At 39.7% G+C, this 21,701-nt stretch overlaps 1 protein-coding gene across 1 annotated transcript in view; it reads left to right on the forward strand.

Moving 5' to 3' along the window:
- The first annotated feature begins 5,001 nt into the window (after positions 1 to 5,001).
- Positions 5,002 to 21,701, forward strand: part of LOC122645825 (sorting and assembly machinery component 50 homolog B-like) — a 32,879-nt gene continuing 16,179 nt past the window's right edge. Inside the window, exons 1-2 of the mRNA XM_043839204.1 lie at positions 5,002 to 5,621; positions 6,126 to 6,611. Of these exons, the coding sequence (XP_043695139.1) occupies positions 5,088 to 5,621; positions 6,126 to 6,611 (1,020 nt within the window). The 5' untranslated portion in view covers positions 5,002 to 5,087. The remainder of the gene's footprint in view (positions 5,622 to 6,125; positions 6,612 to 21,701) is intronic.

Genomic DNA, 21,701 nt, shown 5'->3' on the forward strand with positions numbered 1-21,701 from the left:
TAAATGGGACCCATTAATACTGACCCACCTATTTTTTATTCTAGTTTCTTATTCTTCTTCGTCTTCTTCTTTATGCTCTGACCCACATGCTCTGACCCACAACTATCATCCATCACCACCACGTCACAAGCACACACCCCCTGCACACCCCTCCCACAGCAATCGCCGATCGCTGCAATTACCGCCCAGCGTTGCACCCACCCGCAAACCTCCCTCTTTTGAAACTGGGTTTAACATCTGGGTTTCTTTTGAAACTGTTTTACAAAGCTTACTATTCATCTTCTCACGTCTTCATTCCCTGAGATCATAGATTTTTCTTCCAATGGAATTAAAGCTTAAGGTTGGTAGCCCACAATGGAAGACAAGGAAAATAGGAAAAGAGCCTTCGCATTCAGGAAATAATCCATTTCCATCAAAAGGGTACTCATCGATCTTCCATCAAATGGGTTTTGCCCCTTCTTTAATTTTGAATTTTCACAGAGAAGGAAATGGATTCGGTGCTCGTGAGTTCGTATTTTTTCCCATCTGCTCTCCCCTTTCAAACCCTCTTCCTCTTCGTCTTAAATTGCAATTTTGGTCTTAGGGTTCAAATTTCTTGGGGTTTCAAAAGGAAGAGACAGAGATGTAAGGAAAGGGAGAGTGAAACCGTGAGAGGAGAGAGATTCGGGAGAACCACAAAAGAAAGAGGGGTGTGAAGAGAGAATTATTTCGGATCGATCTTCGTTCTCCGATTTTTCATTTCATTTCCCAGATCTCACTCTCTATCTGGTCCCTGCGACCACCAAAACCACCATTCTCAAAATCGAATATGATTCTTGAGAAGATGATGCTTCATCCCTAAAGGCTAAAGGGGGTAAAAATGTAATAGCACTTCGTTCCAAATAGGGGTAAATATGGAATGAAGAGCTATTGAAGGTATTTAGATTAGATTTGGACGATGACATCATCACTTAACTATCCTAATCTAACAATAGGGATATGATTATAAGAATATTTCAAAATATAGGAGAGATTTTTAAAATAGATGATATTTCAGGGGTGATAGACGTAATAGTTTGAAACCACCGGGATGGTAAGCATAAATTTTCATATATAAATATAGGTATGTCTATTTGTAACCAAGAAAATTACAAAGAGACTTTGTAACCATACATTTTTAGTAGGGCTGTAAATGGATAATCGAAAATCCGAATTCAATCCGCATCTGTATCCGTTTAAGGGCATCATTAGAGATATCCGAAAAAAAATCCGAATAATCCGATAAAAATCCGAATCCGAATACTTAATTATAAAAAATTAAGTAAATAATGATCTTGAAGGATTTTTAAGATTCAACAGGTTTTAGAATATGAGGAGAAGAGAATCATGATCTAAAACTATAGATTAAGAGTGAATTGTATCCACTAGGGGGGAGGAAGGTTCAGGTTACACAAGGCAGAGGTGTAAATGGATGTTCAAAAATCCGAATTCAATCCGCATCCGAATCCATTTAGAGGTATCCGTATTCGATTAGAAAATATCCGAATCCAATTACATCCGATCCGTAACCGAGCCGAATCCGATCTGTTTACAAGTCTAATTTTTAACCTTTAGAAGGTGACCTATCAATTACTTGTAGGGTCTAAAAATGTAAATTCACAATCACTCTCATCAATTCCCAAACCCGGTTTCAGATTTTCTCTCCATCTCCATTTCCGGCGACGCAAATCCAAGGAAGAGAACAGTATGTAATTTACTGGAATACGCCGGAAATGGGCTCCGCCTCTATACTTCTTCATTCAAAGATTGCATTTATTTCTTTTTTTTTCTTAGAAACTCTCTCTGAAGGGGCGTGAATTTTGGATGAGCAGAGGGTAGAGGCTGGGGTTTTCTAAAAAAAGGATTGCTGCTGCAACTTCCGACAATACTCATTTGCACACTAAGAGAGAGAGAGAGAGAGAGAGAGAGAGATGCTCCTATCTAATTCTCTTTTAACCAATCCTCATGCTCATGGGCACTATGGCAACCATCGAAAACAACATCCAATACCAAAAGTCATCCACGGATAGAGAAAATAAAGAAGAGTCTTAAGGGCTGAAGTTATGGTTGGCAAATGCTCTGTTTTTGGTCTCCGCATGCTCTGTTTTCGATACTCTGTCAGACCTTAAATCATAACTGAAACCAGCTACTTGCAACCATACTCCAAACTCAAAAGCCTTAAGAGTGCTCTCAGCTATAGCTTCTAATCAGAGACATGTCACAATAAGTGCAAAGTCTAATCAGTGTCCTACTTTGTTTCGTCAGCGATCCTTCTCTTGTTGTTGCGAATTTTCAGTCAGAGATCCATCACTTGTTAAACTGCCGGTGGGGGCGGAGGCGGAAGAGAGAAATTCTGAAACAAGGAAATGAATAGAGAGCATGACTATGAAATTACAAAAAGCACCTTATGTAAAAGCGGATACAAGAGCTATGGTTAAGGGTAAGAAAGAGAGGTTACAAAAGTGTATTGTAACCGGGTTGGTTACAAACATCTTTACCCAATAAATATATATTATATATATTAATATAATACATTAATATATTATATATAGGGTAAGAGATCTCTACTTGGTCGCATGGTCTCTGCACAAGCGTTTAGGTGAATGGGAGGGCACACCTAGGTATCTACCCAAGGGATAGAGGTGTCATTTCATGGTGTCCTATGTGATGGCATAGGAAACACCACCAAAGTAGTGAATTTTTCCCTTATATACACATTATATAATACATCAAAAAGTGGGTTGGGGCTTTGTTAAGTAGGCTGTGGATATACATTAGTATATATCAACCTGGTTGGGGCTTTGTTAAATGGGTTGTGATGTCATGATGGACTTTGTTAATTTTACTATTCAATGGGCCATTAGGGCCGGGCCGGGCTTGGGAAAAACTTGCTAGGGTCGAGTTGGGTTGAGGGTATACCTGGCCTTGGGTTTAGGTTAAGGCTCATAGGGTTGGGCTACAGTTAAGGCCCAGCCCAGCCCAGCCCAGCCCAGCCCAGCCTAGCCCATTGGCACTCCTATCCAATACCATGCATCACACCCATCTTTTTTCATATGTCATGTTGACTCATTGTTCTCATGTGAAAAAGTGCGAAGATGATATTAGTTTCCTTGTTGAAGGATAATCTCTTTTTTTTTTTTTTGGGTGCAAAGTTGAAGGCTAATCTACCTAAATAGAGCCTCTTTGGCATCATTTTTTATTTTCATTTTTATTTATTTAACATAAATCATTAATGTAAATCGTTTTTATCTAAACATAAAATTTGTTTGGTAACCAACAGACATAAACTGCTTTTTTTTTTTTTGAATAAATGTGTTTGGCATCTCTATGTGCACAATGATTTATTGAAGAAATAGCTTAAGAGATGTCCCCTTCACCCATCTTCTTTATAATTGTTATACAAGGCAAAGACTATAAGACTAATCTGTAACACGATAATAGAAAAATACCTGTTAGTAGCACCGAGACACGAACCAGAGAGGAGAACTCCGAACAACACAAACAGAAACAAGCACGAACAGGGGGAGTTGAGTCGTATTTGACAGATACTCTCCTTAAGTGCTGGTCCAGAAGCCGAAGAATTTTGCCTTGGCCTAGAGAATGGATTTGGGTAGACATGTCTTTTGCGGGATCTTCTATCTATGACTCTGTGGGAAAATTAGCTTTTTGTGCTACCATCAATCATATTTGGATGGAGCGTAATATCAAGAAATGGACCCCCAACTCTAGGTCTTTTCGCCAGATTTGGGACTCCATTTCCTTCAAGATCAAAGCAAAGCTCTCGGCTGTCTCCAGCTCTTGTATTGGCTCTCCAAGGAACAGGCATGTTGTTGTCCTGGGGTCTTCTCGTCTCCTCTCTCTGGGCTTCTCCTTGAAGTCTCTTGTGTATTTGTTTTTCTTTCCTCCAGGGGCTTTTGTAGTCCTTTTCTTTTTGGTAATGAAATTTTTATTCATAAAAAAAAATAAAAAAATAAAAAAATAGAGAGACAAAAAGAAACCCAATCAATCATATAACATCAAATGCACCTGAAATGTACAAAAGCTTGAAAACTAGTTCTCATTTCAACCAAATAAAAATCAAGCAACAGCAAAAAAGAGAATGATCCGCGAACTTGAGTTCAACCAAAACTTTTGGAAACTAGTAACATCAATTGAAGCAAAACATTAAGCTACTGAGTAGCATAAAAATACTAACCGAAACCATAACATCATATGAACCCAAAACCCAAACCACAGAGCTTGAGTTCCACTAAACAGAGAGGGGGAAGGGGAAAAAAAAAGAATCAGAGGCCTCTCAACAGCTTGAACTCTTCCACCAACCAAACTAAGATGAAACAGAGGTCCTATAACCCTCCAAAGCATAGCATGTTTTCCATACCCAACGTCCTCAGTTAAGAAATTCCTCTTCCAACCATGAGGCTCTCTCCTCTTTCTCTGTGTGTCTCATTATCTCTTCTTTGCAAAATTTTTTCCTCATTTTTTTTCAAAATTCAACCTCTGTTCTTAGGCCTAGAATTGATCCATGTATGCAGAATCAGTGGCAACCAAATAAAATTTCTAAAGTTCTGAGCGTTAGAATTAGTGGGCAAAGCTTGCAAATCCAAACATGATTCTGTAATTCTAAGAATTGAGCTTAAAATTCAAGACTACATAATTTGGCAAGAATTCAAGACTAGAATTTGGCCAGAATTCGGAATTATTGGAATTGGAGTCTGAAACCAAGATTTTTATAACGGGGCAGGGTTGGGTTTAAGGTTTTTCTTCAGCAGCAGATAAGTAGGAGACTATATAAGAGGAAGGTGGACTCACATGCTTCTTCTCCTTCATCGCATGGCAGAGAGAGAGAGAGAGAGGCCCCTCTTTGTTTGGCATGAGTAGGGTTTGCCACTTTGCCGTAAACATGAATTTACTATTTTACCCCTCTATGTTTTTTGGTTTTTTTTTGGGGGTAAATTTTTACACCCTTTGTCTAGCAAGTGCTCCTAAACGCAGTTTTTTAACAATTGGAAGGGTCTCAACTTGAGAACTCGAAGCTCTGGTTCTTGTTCTGGTGTGGATCACTCTTCCCAATGGCGACCTCAGTTGAAGAGCAACAAATCCATCAAGAGAAGTCGATGCCGCAAAACCCACATGGTGATGAAATTGAAGGAGACCCAAATGGTGATGAAGACGAAGACTTCGAAGAAGAAGAAGAAGATGGAGACGAAGACCTCGAAGAAGAAGAAGAAGAAGCCGACGACGTCGTGAGCCAGTCAAGATTGTTTTCACAGAGAAACAAGTTGAACAATCTGTTTCATCGGTTATCAACAGAGCGAGTGACCCTTCGAGTCCATGATGTCCTGATCAAGGGCAACACCAAGACTAAGGAATCGCTCATCGAAGCTGAAGTTGAAGCCCTCAAGAAAGCAACCAGCATGCAAGAGCTTCTTCAGGTCGCTAGTATCGCTAATGCCCGCCTTCATAAGCTCGAAATCTTCGATTCCGTCAACATTACCCTCGATAGTGGGCCTCCTGAGCTTCCCGGGACTGCCAATGTCATTGTTGAGGTTGTTGAAACAAAGAACCCTCTTACGGGAGACATCGGTATCTTCACCAAGCCTGAGGTACTGTTATTTTCCTCTTTGTCTTCCTGTAATGGATATTTTCCGTTTTCTGCTTCATGATGGGTGTCTGCTAGGTTTTTGATGTGGGTATCGATAACACCTTGCCTACCCGTAATGGGTCTTTTCCGTCTTCTGCAAAATGATGGGTTTCTATTGAATTTTTGAATCGGATAACAATAGCTTGAAACTGATTTTTGGGAACTCAATTATTATAGATGCCAAATATTTTTATTCGGCAATGCGAGCTAGAAATGTGTAGTGGATTCAGGTTTGATCGCTGGGCTGTGTTGTTCAAGATAATCATAATGCTTTGTGGGAATTGACCAGTGAGAGTGAACGTCCTTTTTTAAGTATGATGGTTGAAATATATTTTGGAAAGGCAAGAGACCTTGTTGCTTAGTTCTTTTTTTATGCGTGGTCCATGAAATATATTTGAAATTTTGTTACATACATTTTCAATTACTTCCCCTGTAGTTTTTGAAATTTCATATTTTCTTTTTGTAGGCTAGATCTTGGTCTCTTGAAGGATCCCTGAAATTGAAAAACTTACTTGGGTATGGTGACGTTTGGGATGGTTCTGGGGCCTATGGATGGGACCAAACGTCGGAGATAAGCGCTGGAGTCTCTTTTCCCAGATTCAAAAGATTAGTAACTCCTGTAACGGCTAGAATATCACTACTTTCCCAGGACTGGCTGAAGTTATCCTCTTACAAAGAGCGTTTATTGGGCCTCTCTGTTGGCTTAGTATCAACCAGGAATCATGACTTGTCTTACAATCTTACGTGGCGTAACTTAACAGATCCGTCACAAATGTCTTCCAGGTCAATAAGGGGACAGCTTGGACATAGTTTAGTCTCATCTTGTAAGTACTCATTTAAGGTTGACAAGAGGGATTCACCTGTGAGGCCACGACGAGGATATTCATTTCTTTCTACTTCCCAAATTGGTGGCCTTGCGCCTGATAGTCGGAGCTTACGGTTTTTGCGTCAGGTGTAGTGCTTTTATACTATTTCTTTTGACCCTAACCCATAATTGTTGGATAATGGTATCTCACTTCTTATTTTGTTTTATCTTTTTTTTTTCCCCCCTTTTAAATAACATTATTAGTCATTGATCCTTTATTTGAAGTATTATTTTACTTTCTTACAGTACTAGGTATTGTGCATGACAGAAAGCCTTCAATTCAATTTGTTAAATATCTTTTCCTTTTTGGACTACTCTTGCTTTGCACCACTGGTTTCAAATAGGGAGGAAGTGCCTTACATTACCGCATAATCCTGTAACCTTAACCTGGGATTGTCAATGCTTGTGCTGGCATTTACTAGTTTACACGGCAATAACATAGGTCAGGAATATGTTATAACACAACTTTGCTCTTCTGTAGTTCCAAGTCCTGAATCTTAAAATGTAACCTCTATAGTGTTTGTCCAAGTTGTAATGTAGTCCTAGGTAGGAGTAGTCCCACTAGGAACCAGGGTAATAGGATCACCAAACAAGGCTGGCCGATTGGGACAGCTTAGGCTAATTAGGGCAGAATTAGCGTTAGGGTTAGGGTTTTGAGCTAGGGTTTTATTTGGTAATGATATGTAGGTTTTTAGGAGTCTATTGGTGTAGGTTTGGATTGATTTGGATGAAGTTGGAAATCTAGGGTTTCGGTTAGAGGCCTTGTAAAAATGGAGTGTTTTCAGGATCTAGGGTTTAGGGGTGGATTTTAGGAAAGGGGCTTATAGGGTATTAATGGGCAGGTCTAGGGGGTTATTTTGGTATAAAGAAGTTAGGGTTTGGATGAGTTATGAAATTCTGCAATTTAGGGCAGAATTGGGTTTAGGGTTTTGATGGACAGATTGGGTTGCAACTGAAATCGAGTGGAGGGATAAGGCTGGACAGATTTTCGGCTAGGGTTATGAGAATCGATTAGGGTTAAGTGGAGGATTAAGAAGAGGAATGAACTTGCAGAATTATAAAACTACTTACTTGAATTAACACTGATCTCCAACAGTAGCAGATTGAAGAAAAGCTAAAAGAAGACCTCCCGGTCTACAAGATGCAAGGAGTCGATTGGTGATCCACCAATCCCTTCACCTGGATATTACTCACAAGGCAACCTTGATATTACTCACAAGGCACACTCACGATGGAGTAAAGGCAGCAACAAAGGCAGCAAGCATAAAATTGAGTTTTTATTAATCAAATTCGTGTTCAATACTTAGCCTCCTTACAAACTTATATAAAAGATTCAAAAATAGACTTGGATACTAAAAAGGAATGACCTAACCCTATCCCTAACCTATTAGGTAATTTAAACCAACTAGGAAACTAAAATACTAAAAGAAATAGACTCAAAACATGGCTGGACTTATAGAGTCCTAATCCAGCCCAACTTACATCACATGACCACTTAACCAAGTCACATGATCACTTAAATTGAACCAATTGGATGCAACCAATTTGAACCGGTTTAATTAAAAAAACATAAAAATAAACTAAGTATTGGGCTAATCCCGTATGCAACTTATATACCCATATTTTAGGCCCATAAAAGTGGCCTATTACATTAGAAACCCATGGGATCAAAGGCTCAACATGTATGTAACCCAACCCTAGACTTATTCCTAAAGAAATAAGCCCATTTTGATGGTGAATCTGCATCAAGTTGTTTTGTGATGTGGGCATATTCTGACATGGTGGGTTTGAGTTTAGATGTCACCATTGCCTAAGACTGATATATCATCATAATGATTTGAGCTTGTTTGAACTATATGCTCCCTTGACTGAGATACGAATTACTTAAGTAGACAAGTAAGAACAATAACTCTAATTTTATGTTGCTTCCCTTGGTGTTCCTCCAACTGCATAATATATGTTCATAATAATTTAACATGCCATGCTTTTCTTTTCACACTGAAAAAAAAAATATCTTGGACCTAATATTGTTTGGGCTGATCTTGAGACTAGATTTGAATCATTTGATTGCTGTATTTATGTGGCAAATGACATAGCCCATGCCCTAATCAGACAAGACCTAATGCCAAATTTAATTTGATGTCTCTTTTGGTGATGGTATCTATAAATCAAACTGTATAAAATCTTTGACCTTTCAATTTGCAGGGAACCAGTGATGGCTGTGGGTTAGGCATTATAGAGAGTAGGTGTACCTAATCTCTACCCGAAACCTTATTGGACATGGGTACCTGAAATTTTTAGCCGGCATGAACTCATAAAATCCATTATTCTATCTGTCTCTAAGGGCTTCTTTGGTATCACTTTTCATTGTCTGACACAGAGACGTTTTTACAAGTGTTTGGTACAATTTATGGACCCTATTTCTATTTACAAAACATCAAAATAATAGAAAAACCATAATAGAGTTGAGACTTTATTATGGATTTTGGCCAAAAATTGTTTTTAGTCGTTTTTTCGGGACTTTAATGAGCATGTGCTCATAAGTCCTCAAAGTCGAGGGTAGAAGCGTCATTTCATTCTTTAATTAGAAAAACAAGTCTAAACCCTCCTCTACTCCTCTTCTTCTTCTTCTTCCTACTGCAACCCCACCGGCCTCCTCCTTCTCCTCCGATGGTGCGTAATGTTGACAGGACAACACCTGTATCAGTTTCGTTGAATCAAAGTTTTCAGCGGTCCACCAACAACATTGGCGTCAGCTCTGTGGCAACCACAGCTGCCGCAAAGCTTTTCCAGTCGAGTATTGGGAATAAGCCCACCCACGTGGTCTCATCCGAGGATGCACCTTCTGTTGCTGTGAGATCTTCTGCCATACAAGAAGATGATCAACATTTTGAAACCCTTTCAGAAAAATCAACATCTAGCAATTACTTTGGATCCGAAACATGCAGTATTTCTCATCAAGGTGGCACATTTATTAGTCCTACAAATCCATTGTAGAACTGCAAGACACGGTCAATTCAAGATTTCCGTTCTTCCATGTTAGAGGCAGATTTGTTGCCTACGATGTCCACCAGACTGGTGAATGGCCTTGGCGACTCTTCCAAAACCTCTGCTTCCCCTTTCCACCGTTCTTTGATTTCGCCGCTGCCAAGTTGTGTAAACTCCTTATCTAGTCCGGCCAGGCCTATCTACAAGTCAGCATCTGTTTGGGAAAAAAGAGAGGAAAAAAAGACGGATTTTTAAAAACCGAAACAGGGAAACAGGGAAACAGAGAAGGGAAGAAGGAAAGAGGAGAAGAAGAAAACTTACCTGTGGAATCAGTGGTGTTGCAGGAATCTCCGTCGGTCTGTGCAATCACGGGAGTTGCCGCCGGTCAGGGATTGGAGTTGTAGGAGGGGGAAGGGTTTGAGGAGGAGAAGAAGAAATAGAAGAAAAAAAATACAGAATTACACAACGAAAAGAAAGGGGGGGCGGAAGAGGAGAAGAAAATAAAAAGAAAAAAAGACAAATTTACAAACCAAAACAGGGAAACAGAGAAGGGAAGAAGGAAAGTGAGGAGAAGAAAACTTACCTGTGGAATCAGTGGTGTCGCAGGAATCTCCCTTGGTCAGTGGAGTCGCGGGGGTTGCCGCCGATCGTGGATTGAAGTCGCATGAGGGAGAAGGGTTTGATGATCGAGCAGAAGGGTTTCACGGGTGGGGCGGAGTTGGTTGCAAAGGGGTGTGGGACAGAAGTCTGCTCTATGCGTTTCACTGTTTCAGACTTGGAAAAGATGATGGGTGATGGGGGAATTTCTTTACCTCCACTAATAATTGCTTACACATAATTATTTTCCCAAACAATTTTTCATTCTATTCTCTTTTATGTCTAATAGTTACAAAGCAGTTTTCATTTTTTTTTATAAAAAACCTTTTCATTAATGATTTTTTTTTAAATAGATCATAAACAAAATGAAAAGTGATACCAAAGAGTCCCTAAGTTTCTTTCTTTCTTTCTGAGGCATAAGCCTGTATATTTGTGTGTGTATTGTGGATGTATGGGTAGATAACAGAGAAATCTCTTCTACTCCCCCCCTTCCAAACAAATTTTTTTTCATTATCATATAGGAGTCAGGTTGAACGCCTGATCAATTGATCATTAGGGGCTAGTTGTATGGAGTTGTGCCGGAAAATGCATTTAGAATATGGAAGGCAAAGGGTGAGCTTGCAGCTTGAGATTCTTTGCTGATTATGAAAACCTGCACACTAGGGTTCAATTAAGAATATTGAGGTATAACATAGAATTGGGGCAAATTGCCAAATGGATGGTAGCTAAGGCTTAAAGTAAGTTGCAGGTGGAAGAAATTGGCTTTCTTTTCTGTTTCTCATTGCAGGGACTGGGTAAGTTCATGTTTTGTCATGTCATAGTTTTCCTTGCAGTGACCTGGTCGAGAAAATACGAGGATCTGCAGCACCGTTGATAGTAGAGATCTTTTTATCTCTTTCATGTATGTTCTGGGAACCGATTTGAAAGAAGGCGCTTCAAACTGGCTGGCAGATGTTTTCTCTGTCTTTGCTTATTCTTTGCTTATGAATTATGATATTGCTATTTTAATGTCAACGTAGTTCATGGTTTGAGGAATCAAAGTCGGATAAGTTGACTCACCCAATTCCAGCTGATTCCTGCAACCCTCTTTTGAGTCTCCCACTATTCTGTTTAATCCTCATTTTTATCCATTGTTTCGTTCTTTTAGTCAGTAAAATAGCAAAAAATCAATGAAACTTACCTCTTGTAGCAAGATCCCCAAGTTATTGACTAAAAAACTCTAAAATATCCCAGTTTTTTAAAAAATATTTGCTTTGTATTTCCGATTCCGAGTTCTAGGGTTCCGGCCAAATCCTACTGCTTCCAATCCGATTTGGATCAGAAACGATGGGGGCCGATCCCATTTCCTATTCCTGGTTCTTAAACCATGATGTACTTCGAAGTTTATTGGCAGAAATTAGGTACTATCTTGGGAGATGAAGATGATCTTTACCAGATGGCCAACTATTCTTTTGAGTATAAGGTTAAAAGGTTGGTGTCCTGTGACATTTCAATCCTCATGCTATTACGTAGGGCCTTTGGAAACAGAAGACTATTTGAAGTTGAGGAAAGTGACATTATGTGAATATGTTTGGCTGGTGTTTCTTCAGGATGTAGAGTTCCCAGGACAAGATGACCCCACAATAAGTAGAATCAAGTACCAAATAATGATAAAATTGAAAGCTCCTCAGGTTTAGCATTACATCATTTGAAGTATTAGTCAATCCCTCATGCTACCTCTAAATCCTTGAAGAACCATTCTAGAATCTGAACTTCCTCTTATTCAATTTGGCTCCTCCATAAACCCAAGAGAACTTTCCTGGTATAACCAATCAACTCAAATTACCATGGAAGTTTTCTGTTGTTAATACATAGGCTAATCTGAAATACCCATTTTCCTGTTCTCTACATTGGCTTAACCATAGTTGTCAAAGCGTTGCACAGGCACCACCTAGGTCACCAGTCAGCATATTGTTCGAGGCACCTAGAGGGAAAAATGAGGAAAAAAGAGGAGGAAAGGGGGGGAGGGTAATGTAGTCCTAGATAGGTAGGAGACCTACTAGGAGCCAAACAACAGGATCAAATAACAAAAGGGGCTGCTGGTTCGAATGGACAACACTAGGATTTAGGTCAATTCCTAGGGTTAGGGTTGGATATTGGGAAAGGGGTTTATGGGGTATTAATGGGCAGGTCTAGAGGGCTATTATGGTATAAAAAAGTTAGGGTTTGGATGAGTTTTGAAATTCTGCAATTCTGGACAAAATTGAGTTGCAGGTTTTGGGCCTTAATGGAGTTAGGGTTTATGGGATTCAAACCAAAAATAAAGGGGATCAATTGGGGAAAAGGATTAGAGGATTAGAAGAAGAATTTTGGCGTCAAACTTACTGAAGATTCCATTGGCAGCAAGCTTCGATAGTTGTGAAGGATAAAGCCACCTTCGAATTTGAAGAAGATCCTCCCAGCCGTCACGGCGTAAGGAGTCAACCGGATTCCACCAGTCCTTTTCCACCTTGATAGAACCACAAGGATGCACACTCACAAAGAGCACAGGAGCAGCAACAATGGCAGCCAACAAGCAAAAGCTTTTTTTCATTAATCAAATTCGTGTACAATGCTGGCTTCCCTTACCAACTTATATAGAAGACTCAAAAATAGACTTAGACACTAAAAAGGAATGGCCTAATCCTATCCCTAACCTATTAGGTAATTTAAATTGACTAGGAAACTAAAATACTAAGGGAAATAGACTCAAAACATGACTGGACTTATCGAGTCCTAATCCAGCCCAACTTACATCACATGACCACTTAACTAAGTCACATGATCACTTAAATTGAACCAATTGGATGCAACCAATTTGAATCGGTTCAATTAGAAAACATAAAAATAAAATAAGTATTGGACTAATCCCGTATGCAACCTATGTACCCCTAGTTTAGGCTCATTAAAGTGGCCTAATACATAGAAAACCCTTGGGAACAAAGGCCCAACATGTATATAACCCAACCCTAGGCCTATTTCTAACGAAATAAGCCAATATCTATGATGAACCTGCATCAAAGGGGACAGGAAGGAAACGAGGGTAATTAAGGAGAAAAAAATCCAGAGACAAGGGAAAAATGGGAAGAAGAAGCAATAGCTGATGTAATACTGTAATTGAAGATTCAAGACAGTACCAAAACAGAGTCTAATTTCAGATTAAGGAGAAATCTCATATAGCGAAATCAGATGGTCAGATTGGAACAAAATTCAGGTCGAATTCTGTTCTCAAGGTAAGGACCCTTGCTGAAAGTTTCAGGTCAATCCAACGGCTGGATCTGAAAATCTGGATCAATCCTAGTGATATTAGGAGGGGTATTTCAATCAATTCACAATTCAGATTATTATTTTAACAGCAGAATTATAAAAACAGACAAACACTGCAATTATGAAATAAATCTCAGAACTAATAACCTAACAGAATAGGGAAATAGACAGATAGGAATTCAAATCTGAACACAAGGGCAGAATTGGGAGATACGGAATATCTCCAGATCAGCAAGAAATTTGGCTGAAGATCTTCTCCAAGATGATGTCCAACCACCCACAAGTTGAGGATGATCTGATGGTCAGATTCCTTCAACCATAATTCATGTCAAATAATGCTTGCATATGAATTCCTGGAAAGAATGTAAAGTTGCAGAAAACCAAAAGAAAACTTACGTGATTAATGAAGGGGAAGAATAAGGAAAAGAGTAGAGCATCCGGGCTTCTCACCACAAGGTGTTCGGAAGGATCAAACACCAACAGAGACCTTGATCAAACAAAAGGGAGAGCATACCATGATAGGCAGCAAAGATAAAAGCTTTTCATTAATCAAAATTTGTGTACAATGTTGGACCCCCTTAAAAACTAAAAAGGAAAGGTCTAACCCAATCATTAGCCAATAAGGTAACATAAACTGACTAGGAAATTGAAATAATAAAGGAAACTGACTCAAAATAGGACTGGACATGTAGAATCATAATCCAGCCTAACTAAAACACTTACGAACGATTAAAATAATGAAATAAAGACTGCTAGAAAACCAGAACCCTGTAACGAGACTTAAGGGAAGGAGAAGAGAAGAAGAAGAGAATCACACACCAAGTCATAGAAACCTGGCCTGCGATCTTGAATAGATAAGTCAAGATTGCAGGCTCTGTTATATTTATGATATAAGGAGTTAAAAATCTATTCAAGATTGCAGGCTTTGTTATATTTATGATATAAGGAGTTAAAAGTTAGGTGTAAACAAGGCTTTAGTAAACTAGTACAAAAGTTAGGTGTAAACAAGGCTTTAGTAAACATGTCCCCCAACTGATCTGTAGAGGTAACAAAAGGAGTCGCAATCAGCATCTTCAAAACAGCATCATGAACAAAATGGCAGTCCACTTCTATATGTTTTGTTCTCTCATGGAACACTGGATTACTAACAATATATATAAGCAGCTTGATTATCACAGTACATCTTCATCGGCGAACGAATAGAGAAACCCATCTCCAAAAGTAGGGATCGCAATAGTCATCTGCTTTTTACTGTGCTAGGTCACCAAGTTACCTCCAACAAATGTACAATATCCAGTAGTAGACCACCGATCACTGGCAGAACCAGCCCAATCAGCATCCGAAAAGCCAACTAACTCCATATGCCTGTTAGGCCAATAAATGAGTCCTTTCCCAGGGGGCAGGGGCACCCTTGAGATCCCTGAGAACACGAACTGCTGCATCCCAATGTGCCTTTTGAGGCGAGTGCATAAAATGACTAAGAACACCAACAACAAACAAAATATCAGGTCTGATAACTGTGAGATAGATGAGCTTCAATCAAGCTTCTGTACTGATGCACGTCTTTGAGAACTTCACCATCATTGACCCCAAACTTTTGGTGAGGGTCCATAGGAGTGTCCACTAGTTTAGATGCAAGCATACCAATATCGGACAATAGATCTAACACATATTTCCTTTGAGACAGGCTGATCCCCTTCTTTTACTCCGAATCACTTTAATGCCAAGAAAATAATGTAACTGATCAAGATCTTTGGTCTGAAAGTGCTGCTGTATGTAACTTTTTGCTTCTATAATACCATTCGTATCATTCCTAGAAATAATAATGTCGTTGACATACACAAGCAAAATAACCACTTTCATTCCTTGATGACGAACAAACATAGAGTGGTCGAAATAACACTGGGAAGAACCACATGTAGTAATAGTAGTGCTGACTTTATCAAACCAGGCCCTGGGTGACTGCTTAAGGCCATAAATTGCCTTATGTCATTTACAAACACGATTACCATTCTCCCCCTAAGCAACATACCCGGGAGGTTGCTCCATATAAATCTCCTCATGCAGGTCACCAACAAATAGACATTCTTAATATCCAACTGAAATAATGGTCAGTCAAAGTTGACGGCATGAGAAATAAGTAGACGAACTGAATTCAATCTGGCAACAGGAGAGAAAGTCTCAAAATAATCGACCCCATAGGTTTGAGTATATCCTTGGCAACCAAACAGGCCTTCGACCGTTCTATAGAGCCATCGGGATGGTACTTAATAGTGTTGACCCAATGACACTTCACCAAGTCCTTATTGGGAGGTAAATCAACTAAGGTCCAAGTCTTACGAGTTACAAGAGCATCCATTTCAACATCCACGGCTGCTTTCCAGCCAGGAATAAGCAAGGCTTCATTATGATGTGAGGGAACACTCTGGGTAGATAAGTAAAGAGCAAAACTATGAAACGAGGAAGGAAGATGAGACAATGGAACATAGTTCTCAATGGGATACACAACCATGGATTTATTAGTGCAAGACCGAGTACCTTTGCGAAGGGCAACTGGTAAGTCAGCAGAGGGGGAATAACGTGGAGCTCTAGTAGGGGAAGTAGACTGTGGAGAAGGCGTAGGAATAGGCATCACAGGAGTAGCCTCTTGACACTGACATTTATTCCGCTGCCGCATTGTAGTACCTGCATGAGCAAGTGTTGCAGAGGATGAGGAAGCAATGGTTGTAACTCTGGATCTAGGCCAGCGAAAAATTTAGAAACATAAAATTCATTCCATTGAGTTTTCAGCTTTTCAATATCAGTGGTGAGTGGTTGAAAAACATTCAGCTCTTCCACCATTCCCTTGAAGGCACCATAATACTCCTGTAATGGCTTCCAATACTGTTTGAAATTGAATAATTTGTCATATAGACCATAAAGTCTGGTCATGTTCTTTTCCTGAGAAAAAGTTCCCGTAAGTCATCCCATACACCCTTTGCAGTGTTGTGAAACATAACATTGGCAGCAATATCCAGTTCCATGCTATTCCACAACCAAATAAGAATAATAGCATTCTCTTTCGTCCATTCTTCATAAGCCTTGATGGCAGATTCTTCCTTACTGTCTGATGAAGGAGGAAGAGATGTGAGATAGTGAAGTTTCCCTTTGGCCATAATGTACGCCTTCACAGTTTGGGCCCACAGCAAATAGTTGGTGCTTCCCTTGAGCTTGATAGAGGTAATTTGGACATTAACATTGTCCGAAGCAGCCTTGGAATCAGCCATGATGATAATACTAATAAACTCTATCTGCACCAAGGGAAGCAAATCAGCAGTAAAAAAAAAAACAGAAAAAATCGTCACTGTAGGAAACCCTAGATGAGAACTCTTCAATATGAAAAACCCTAAAAACCAGCAGCAAATGGGAAGCAAACCAGCAGCACATCAGACAGAAAACCTTCAATGGAGAAACCCTAGATGATCAATTCATAAATAGAGAAACCAGTCAACACTTGAGAGGGGTCATGAGTTGACAGCACAGAACCAAGAACACAGCCGAGAGAGAATTTAAAGTTGCAGAGGCAAGATCGAGATGTGGACATCATTGATGGAAAGTGATAGCAGCTCTTCACCATTAATTCTGGAACTGGACTGCATCTTAAACAGAGCCTGAACACCCATTGTTGACAGATTCATGTCTTCATGGCAGAAAAAAGAAAAAAACACCAGCTCTAGAGATCGAGCTGCAGATTGAGAAGAGAAAACGCTAAGTCTGATTAACGGTAGCTCCGATGCCATGCTAGAACCAGAATCCTGTAAACAGACTTAAGGTGAAGGAGAAGAAAGAAGAAGAGAATCACACACCAAGTCATGGAAACCTGGCCTGTGATCTTGGATAGCTAAGTCAAGATCGCAGGCTCTGTTATATTTATGATATAAGGAATTAAAACGGCAAAGGACAATTCTGCCCGTAGCCTAGCCGACCTACTTACAAGAAAACAATTAATAAATAACGAAAACAACCTCTCCTAGCTGACTAACACTAAGATACTTTAATTGACTAAAACACCCCTAATACTAATATCCCAACAAAGACACTTAACAAACTAATCCCGTATGCCTAGCCTCTACCCCCATATTATAGGCCCATTACAAAGAAAGCACCTGGGATCAAAGGCCCAATACATAAATAATCCACCTCAAGGCTTATTTCCGATAAAATAAGCACACTTATGTGATTTATCTGCCTCAATAGCAGCTGCCACTACCGCCACCGCCCACCGCTATCATAGTAGAAGAAGAAGAATACCAAATGGATTTCCTTTTTTAAATTCTAACTTTAAAGAAGATATTTTTTTAATTCTACACTGCCTCTCATATTTGCAAGTAAAGGAAATAAAATTTTCATTTACATATGTTACAGTATAAAGACTTTACAACGGGAAACGAGAGATAGGAAGAAGAGAATGTAGAGAAAGGAGGGAAAACTGTACGATGGAGAGAATGCCATCCTACCGTACCACCAACTTTATTTGTAAGGAAAAGTATTTACAATTAGTATAGGAATGAAAGACATGAGCAGTGCTATTCCTAAAGTTTAAACATAGTAGATAACAAATAAAGACACCTAGTTACAATGGGAATCAATAACAAAAATAAAATTAAGAGTAGCTAAACTAATCTATGTAAGCAACAAAGACATTCTCCAGTGTGGGGAGTAATCTGCATGCCACACCAGTGGCTGTTATGTTAAAAGTATCATCCACATGGGGGCCACAGATGCAGAGCACGAGAGAGAAATAATTAAATCCATATGAGGGGGAAATTGCACTCTAGCATTGTGTGGAAGCTTTTCCCAAATGAAATAGCATACTTTACATATAAAACCCCCTTGGTATGCATTCCTTACTCACCTAGACGCCCACCTAAACGCCAAGGCAATAAGGCACCTGGCCACTGCTTAGGTCTGCCTTGGCGCCGTGACAATTATGGGCTTAACTTCCAGACATAGTGCCAATTCTTTTTTACCCCATTAGCGATTTGAAACTTCCTACTTGAATTAATTGTTCTCTGCATACATCTGTTTGCTGACCACCAATATTTCAGCAACCTTAAGGGATAGCATTCCTAATCAATATTTCTAATGTACCTCTTCATCATAGTTGTCACGGCAACAAGGATACCCAAGAGAGTGTCTAGGTGACCTAGGCACCTTGTCACTTAGGTGCTCGGCACTTGCCTAAGCGTGCATAATATGTAGGTTCCATCCCTAAGCCCCTAATGAGATGTATCATGTATAATGCGACTAGATTACTGTTCACCTGCAAGGCCCTAGGGAATCCACAGTTCCACACAAAGAAAATAGCCGCATCCAATCAGATCTCAGCTCAGAAACTGGGGGAAACAGAGGGGAAAAAAGAGAGAGAGAGAGAGAGAGAGAGAAGATGATGACAGAAACAAAGAACTAAAAATAGAAAAAGGGATAAATTACAGTATTACACATGAGTTACCCAATGTTTGAGGAAACTATGTTTAAGGTACCTAACGTTTTTAAAAGGGTAAATTACTCCCCCCTCCATAGTTGTCACGGCGTCACGGTGATCCAAGTCGGTGGAGGGGTGTCACGTCGATATATCGACATGTCGCCCGCCATGGCGAGCATGTCGACCATGTTTTATTTTTTATTTTCTCTATTTTTAATGTGTTAATAGATGTATACTCAAGCCATGTTTTATTTTTTCTCTATTGTTTCTCAAGTTTTAAGAAGAAAATTCAGAAATCGAAGAAGAAATCGAAGAGGGAAAGAAGAAATCGAAAGAAATCGAAGAGGGAAAGAAGACAGGAAGAAGAAATCGAAGAGGGAAGAAGAAATCGAAGGCAGGAAGAAGAAATCGAAGAGGGAAAGAGAGACAGGAAGAAGAAATCAAAGAGGGTCGCCATGCAACCCTCTCCAGCGCCAGGACGCCATGGCGACGCCATGACAACTATGCCCCCCTCCCCTCGATGATGCCCGAATGACAAATCCCTCCTCTGGGTATTGGGTAATAACTCTCCCCTCCCCTGAACGCAGAAGATTCTATAAACCGTACCCATACCGTCAAAAATGGCTGTTAAGTGATAGACAAAGATCATAATACCCTTTAAGAGTTAAGTGTTATAAAAAGACCATATTACCCTCTAGAGTTTAAATGATAAAACATTCTAGGGATCTAACATTCTACTTCTTTCTCCTTTCCCTATCATTTTCAACCCTTGGAAAAGAGAAAGTCGAAGATGAGGAGCTGAAACCACTTGCAACTCAAATCGGCTTGGACCTGCAACTCCCATCCCACCTCGGCTTGATCCTTGCTCTTTCGGATTATGCATTGGGTTTATGCTTGTAGTTGAGCAAATTCTACATCAACCAACCACGACCTTCTCAGTTAGTCTCTTCCCTTCACTGTTTCTTGATTCTCTTGATGTTTCTTCAGATTTTTTTTTCTATTCCTTCTCTGTTTTGGTTGATCCTTGCTCTCTCGGATTATGCATTGGGTTTATGCTTGTAGTTGAGCAAATTCTACATCAACCAACTTGACATAAAACTCCCAATTCCTCTTGAACGGGCCTGTAGTTTGAGTTTAAATCCATTTGCCTAAATGACAAACTAAACATAACTGGGACTATCATCTCGTACAAGGCCTTTGCTTGACAAAATTTATATGATAAAACTGCTTTCTACTAGTTTCTTCATTATGCTCCTGATCAAGTTCCTTGCTTAGTTTTTTTTTCCCCTCTCTTTATTGCTTTCTTAGAACGGACAATCTGCAATTCTGCATATTAGTCGTTTATACTTTCTGTTTTTGTTAATTGCTTAATAGGGAAAGGAAACAGTATTCCATTATATGATATTGATATCCTTGTCGTTACACTGATAGCCTTCAGTGTAACCTCAGAGGTTGCAGAAATTTCAGTTTGAATTGAAAGTTCGTACCTAACTGTAATGTAATTCCAGATGGATGTCAATCCAACTAAAACCAGAACCAGAATCTGCTTGGGTTTAATGCAATCGGTTAGGGCAGAATGGAGGATTAGATGAACTTAGGGTTAGGGTTTGATGGTACGGATAGGAGAAGAAGGGTTGGGGGGTTGGGATGAAAGCTTACTTGTGTTGGATGGATCCTTGGACTGACAACAGATCTGAGTAACTAATCTTTGAACCTTCACACAATAGGCAGCAGCAAACTTGACAAACCTGACAAACTTGAATGCACTCGAAGGAGAGAAAATAGTGAACCAGTGAAGGCTATCTCAGCCTCACCTTCACAGCATATCTCAGGACAGTGGAATGCATTAAAGAAATAATCTTCTTCATTAAATCGTGGGGGGCTCAATGGAGCTCTTTACATTATATAGCCTTCAAGGCTGGACATAAAATAAATCCTAACTATGACTAGGACTCAAAATAGAAATAGGAATGCCAACTAGGACTAGGACTCAAAATAGGAATGCTAACTAGGACTTGGGACTTCTAATTAGGATTCAGATTTGCACTAGGAATCCTAATTAGATTACAACTCAATAAAAATAAAACATAGGACTTCTAATTAGGATTCAGATTTGCACTAGGAATCCTAATTAGAGTACAACTCAATAAAAATATAACAAATACTAAAAATCCCCACGATTGTAGCTAGTGTAGGGATGAATCCCTACACCTACCCGATGGTTACTTAGGCTGGTGTAGGGAAGAATCCCTACACCTGCGGCTGGTTTTAGACAGCCAGTTTACATCAACTGGACCTTGCTGTGACAGTACATCAACCTGTTCCTACACCTACCCGATGGTTACTTAGGCTGGTGTAGGGAAGAATCCCTACACTTGCGGCTGGTTTTAGACAGCCAGTTTACATCAACTGGACCTTGCTGTGACAGTACATCAACCTGTTGCTTGATGGTCTTCACATCTTCAAATAAAACCTTGACTATCTCAGCCAGTTGCTGTAGAGTGGTTGGATCACTTGATTTTGGAGAACCCATAGCTAGGCTTTGATACCAAATAATGTAATTCCAGATGGATGTCAATCCAACTAAAACCAGAACCAGAATCTGCTTGGGTATAATGCAATCGGTTAGGGCAGAATGGAGGATTAGATGAACTTAGGGTTAGGGCTTAATGGAGTTAGGGTTTGATGGTACGGATAGGAGAAGAAGGGTTAGGGGGTTGGGATGGAAGCTTACTTGTGTTGGATGGATCCTTGGACTGATAACAGATCTGAGTAACTAATCTTTGAACCTTCACACAATCGACAACAACAAACTTGACAAACTTGAATGCACTCGAAGGAGA

Source organism: Telopea speciosissima, chromosome 11, assembly GCF_018873765.1.
Source record: "Telopea speciosissima isolate NSW1024214 ecotype Mountain lineage chromosome 11, Tspe_v1, whole genome shotgun sequence".
Taxonomy (NCBI): Eukaryota; Viridiplantae; Streptophyta; class Magnoliopsida; order Proteales; family Proteaceae; genus Telopea; species Telopea speciosissima.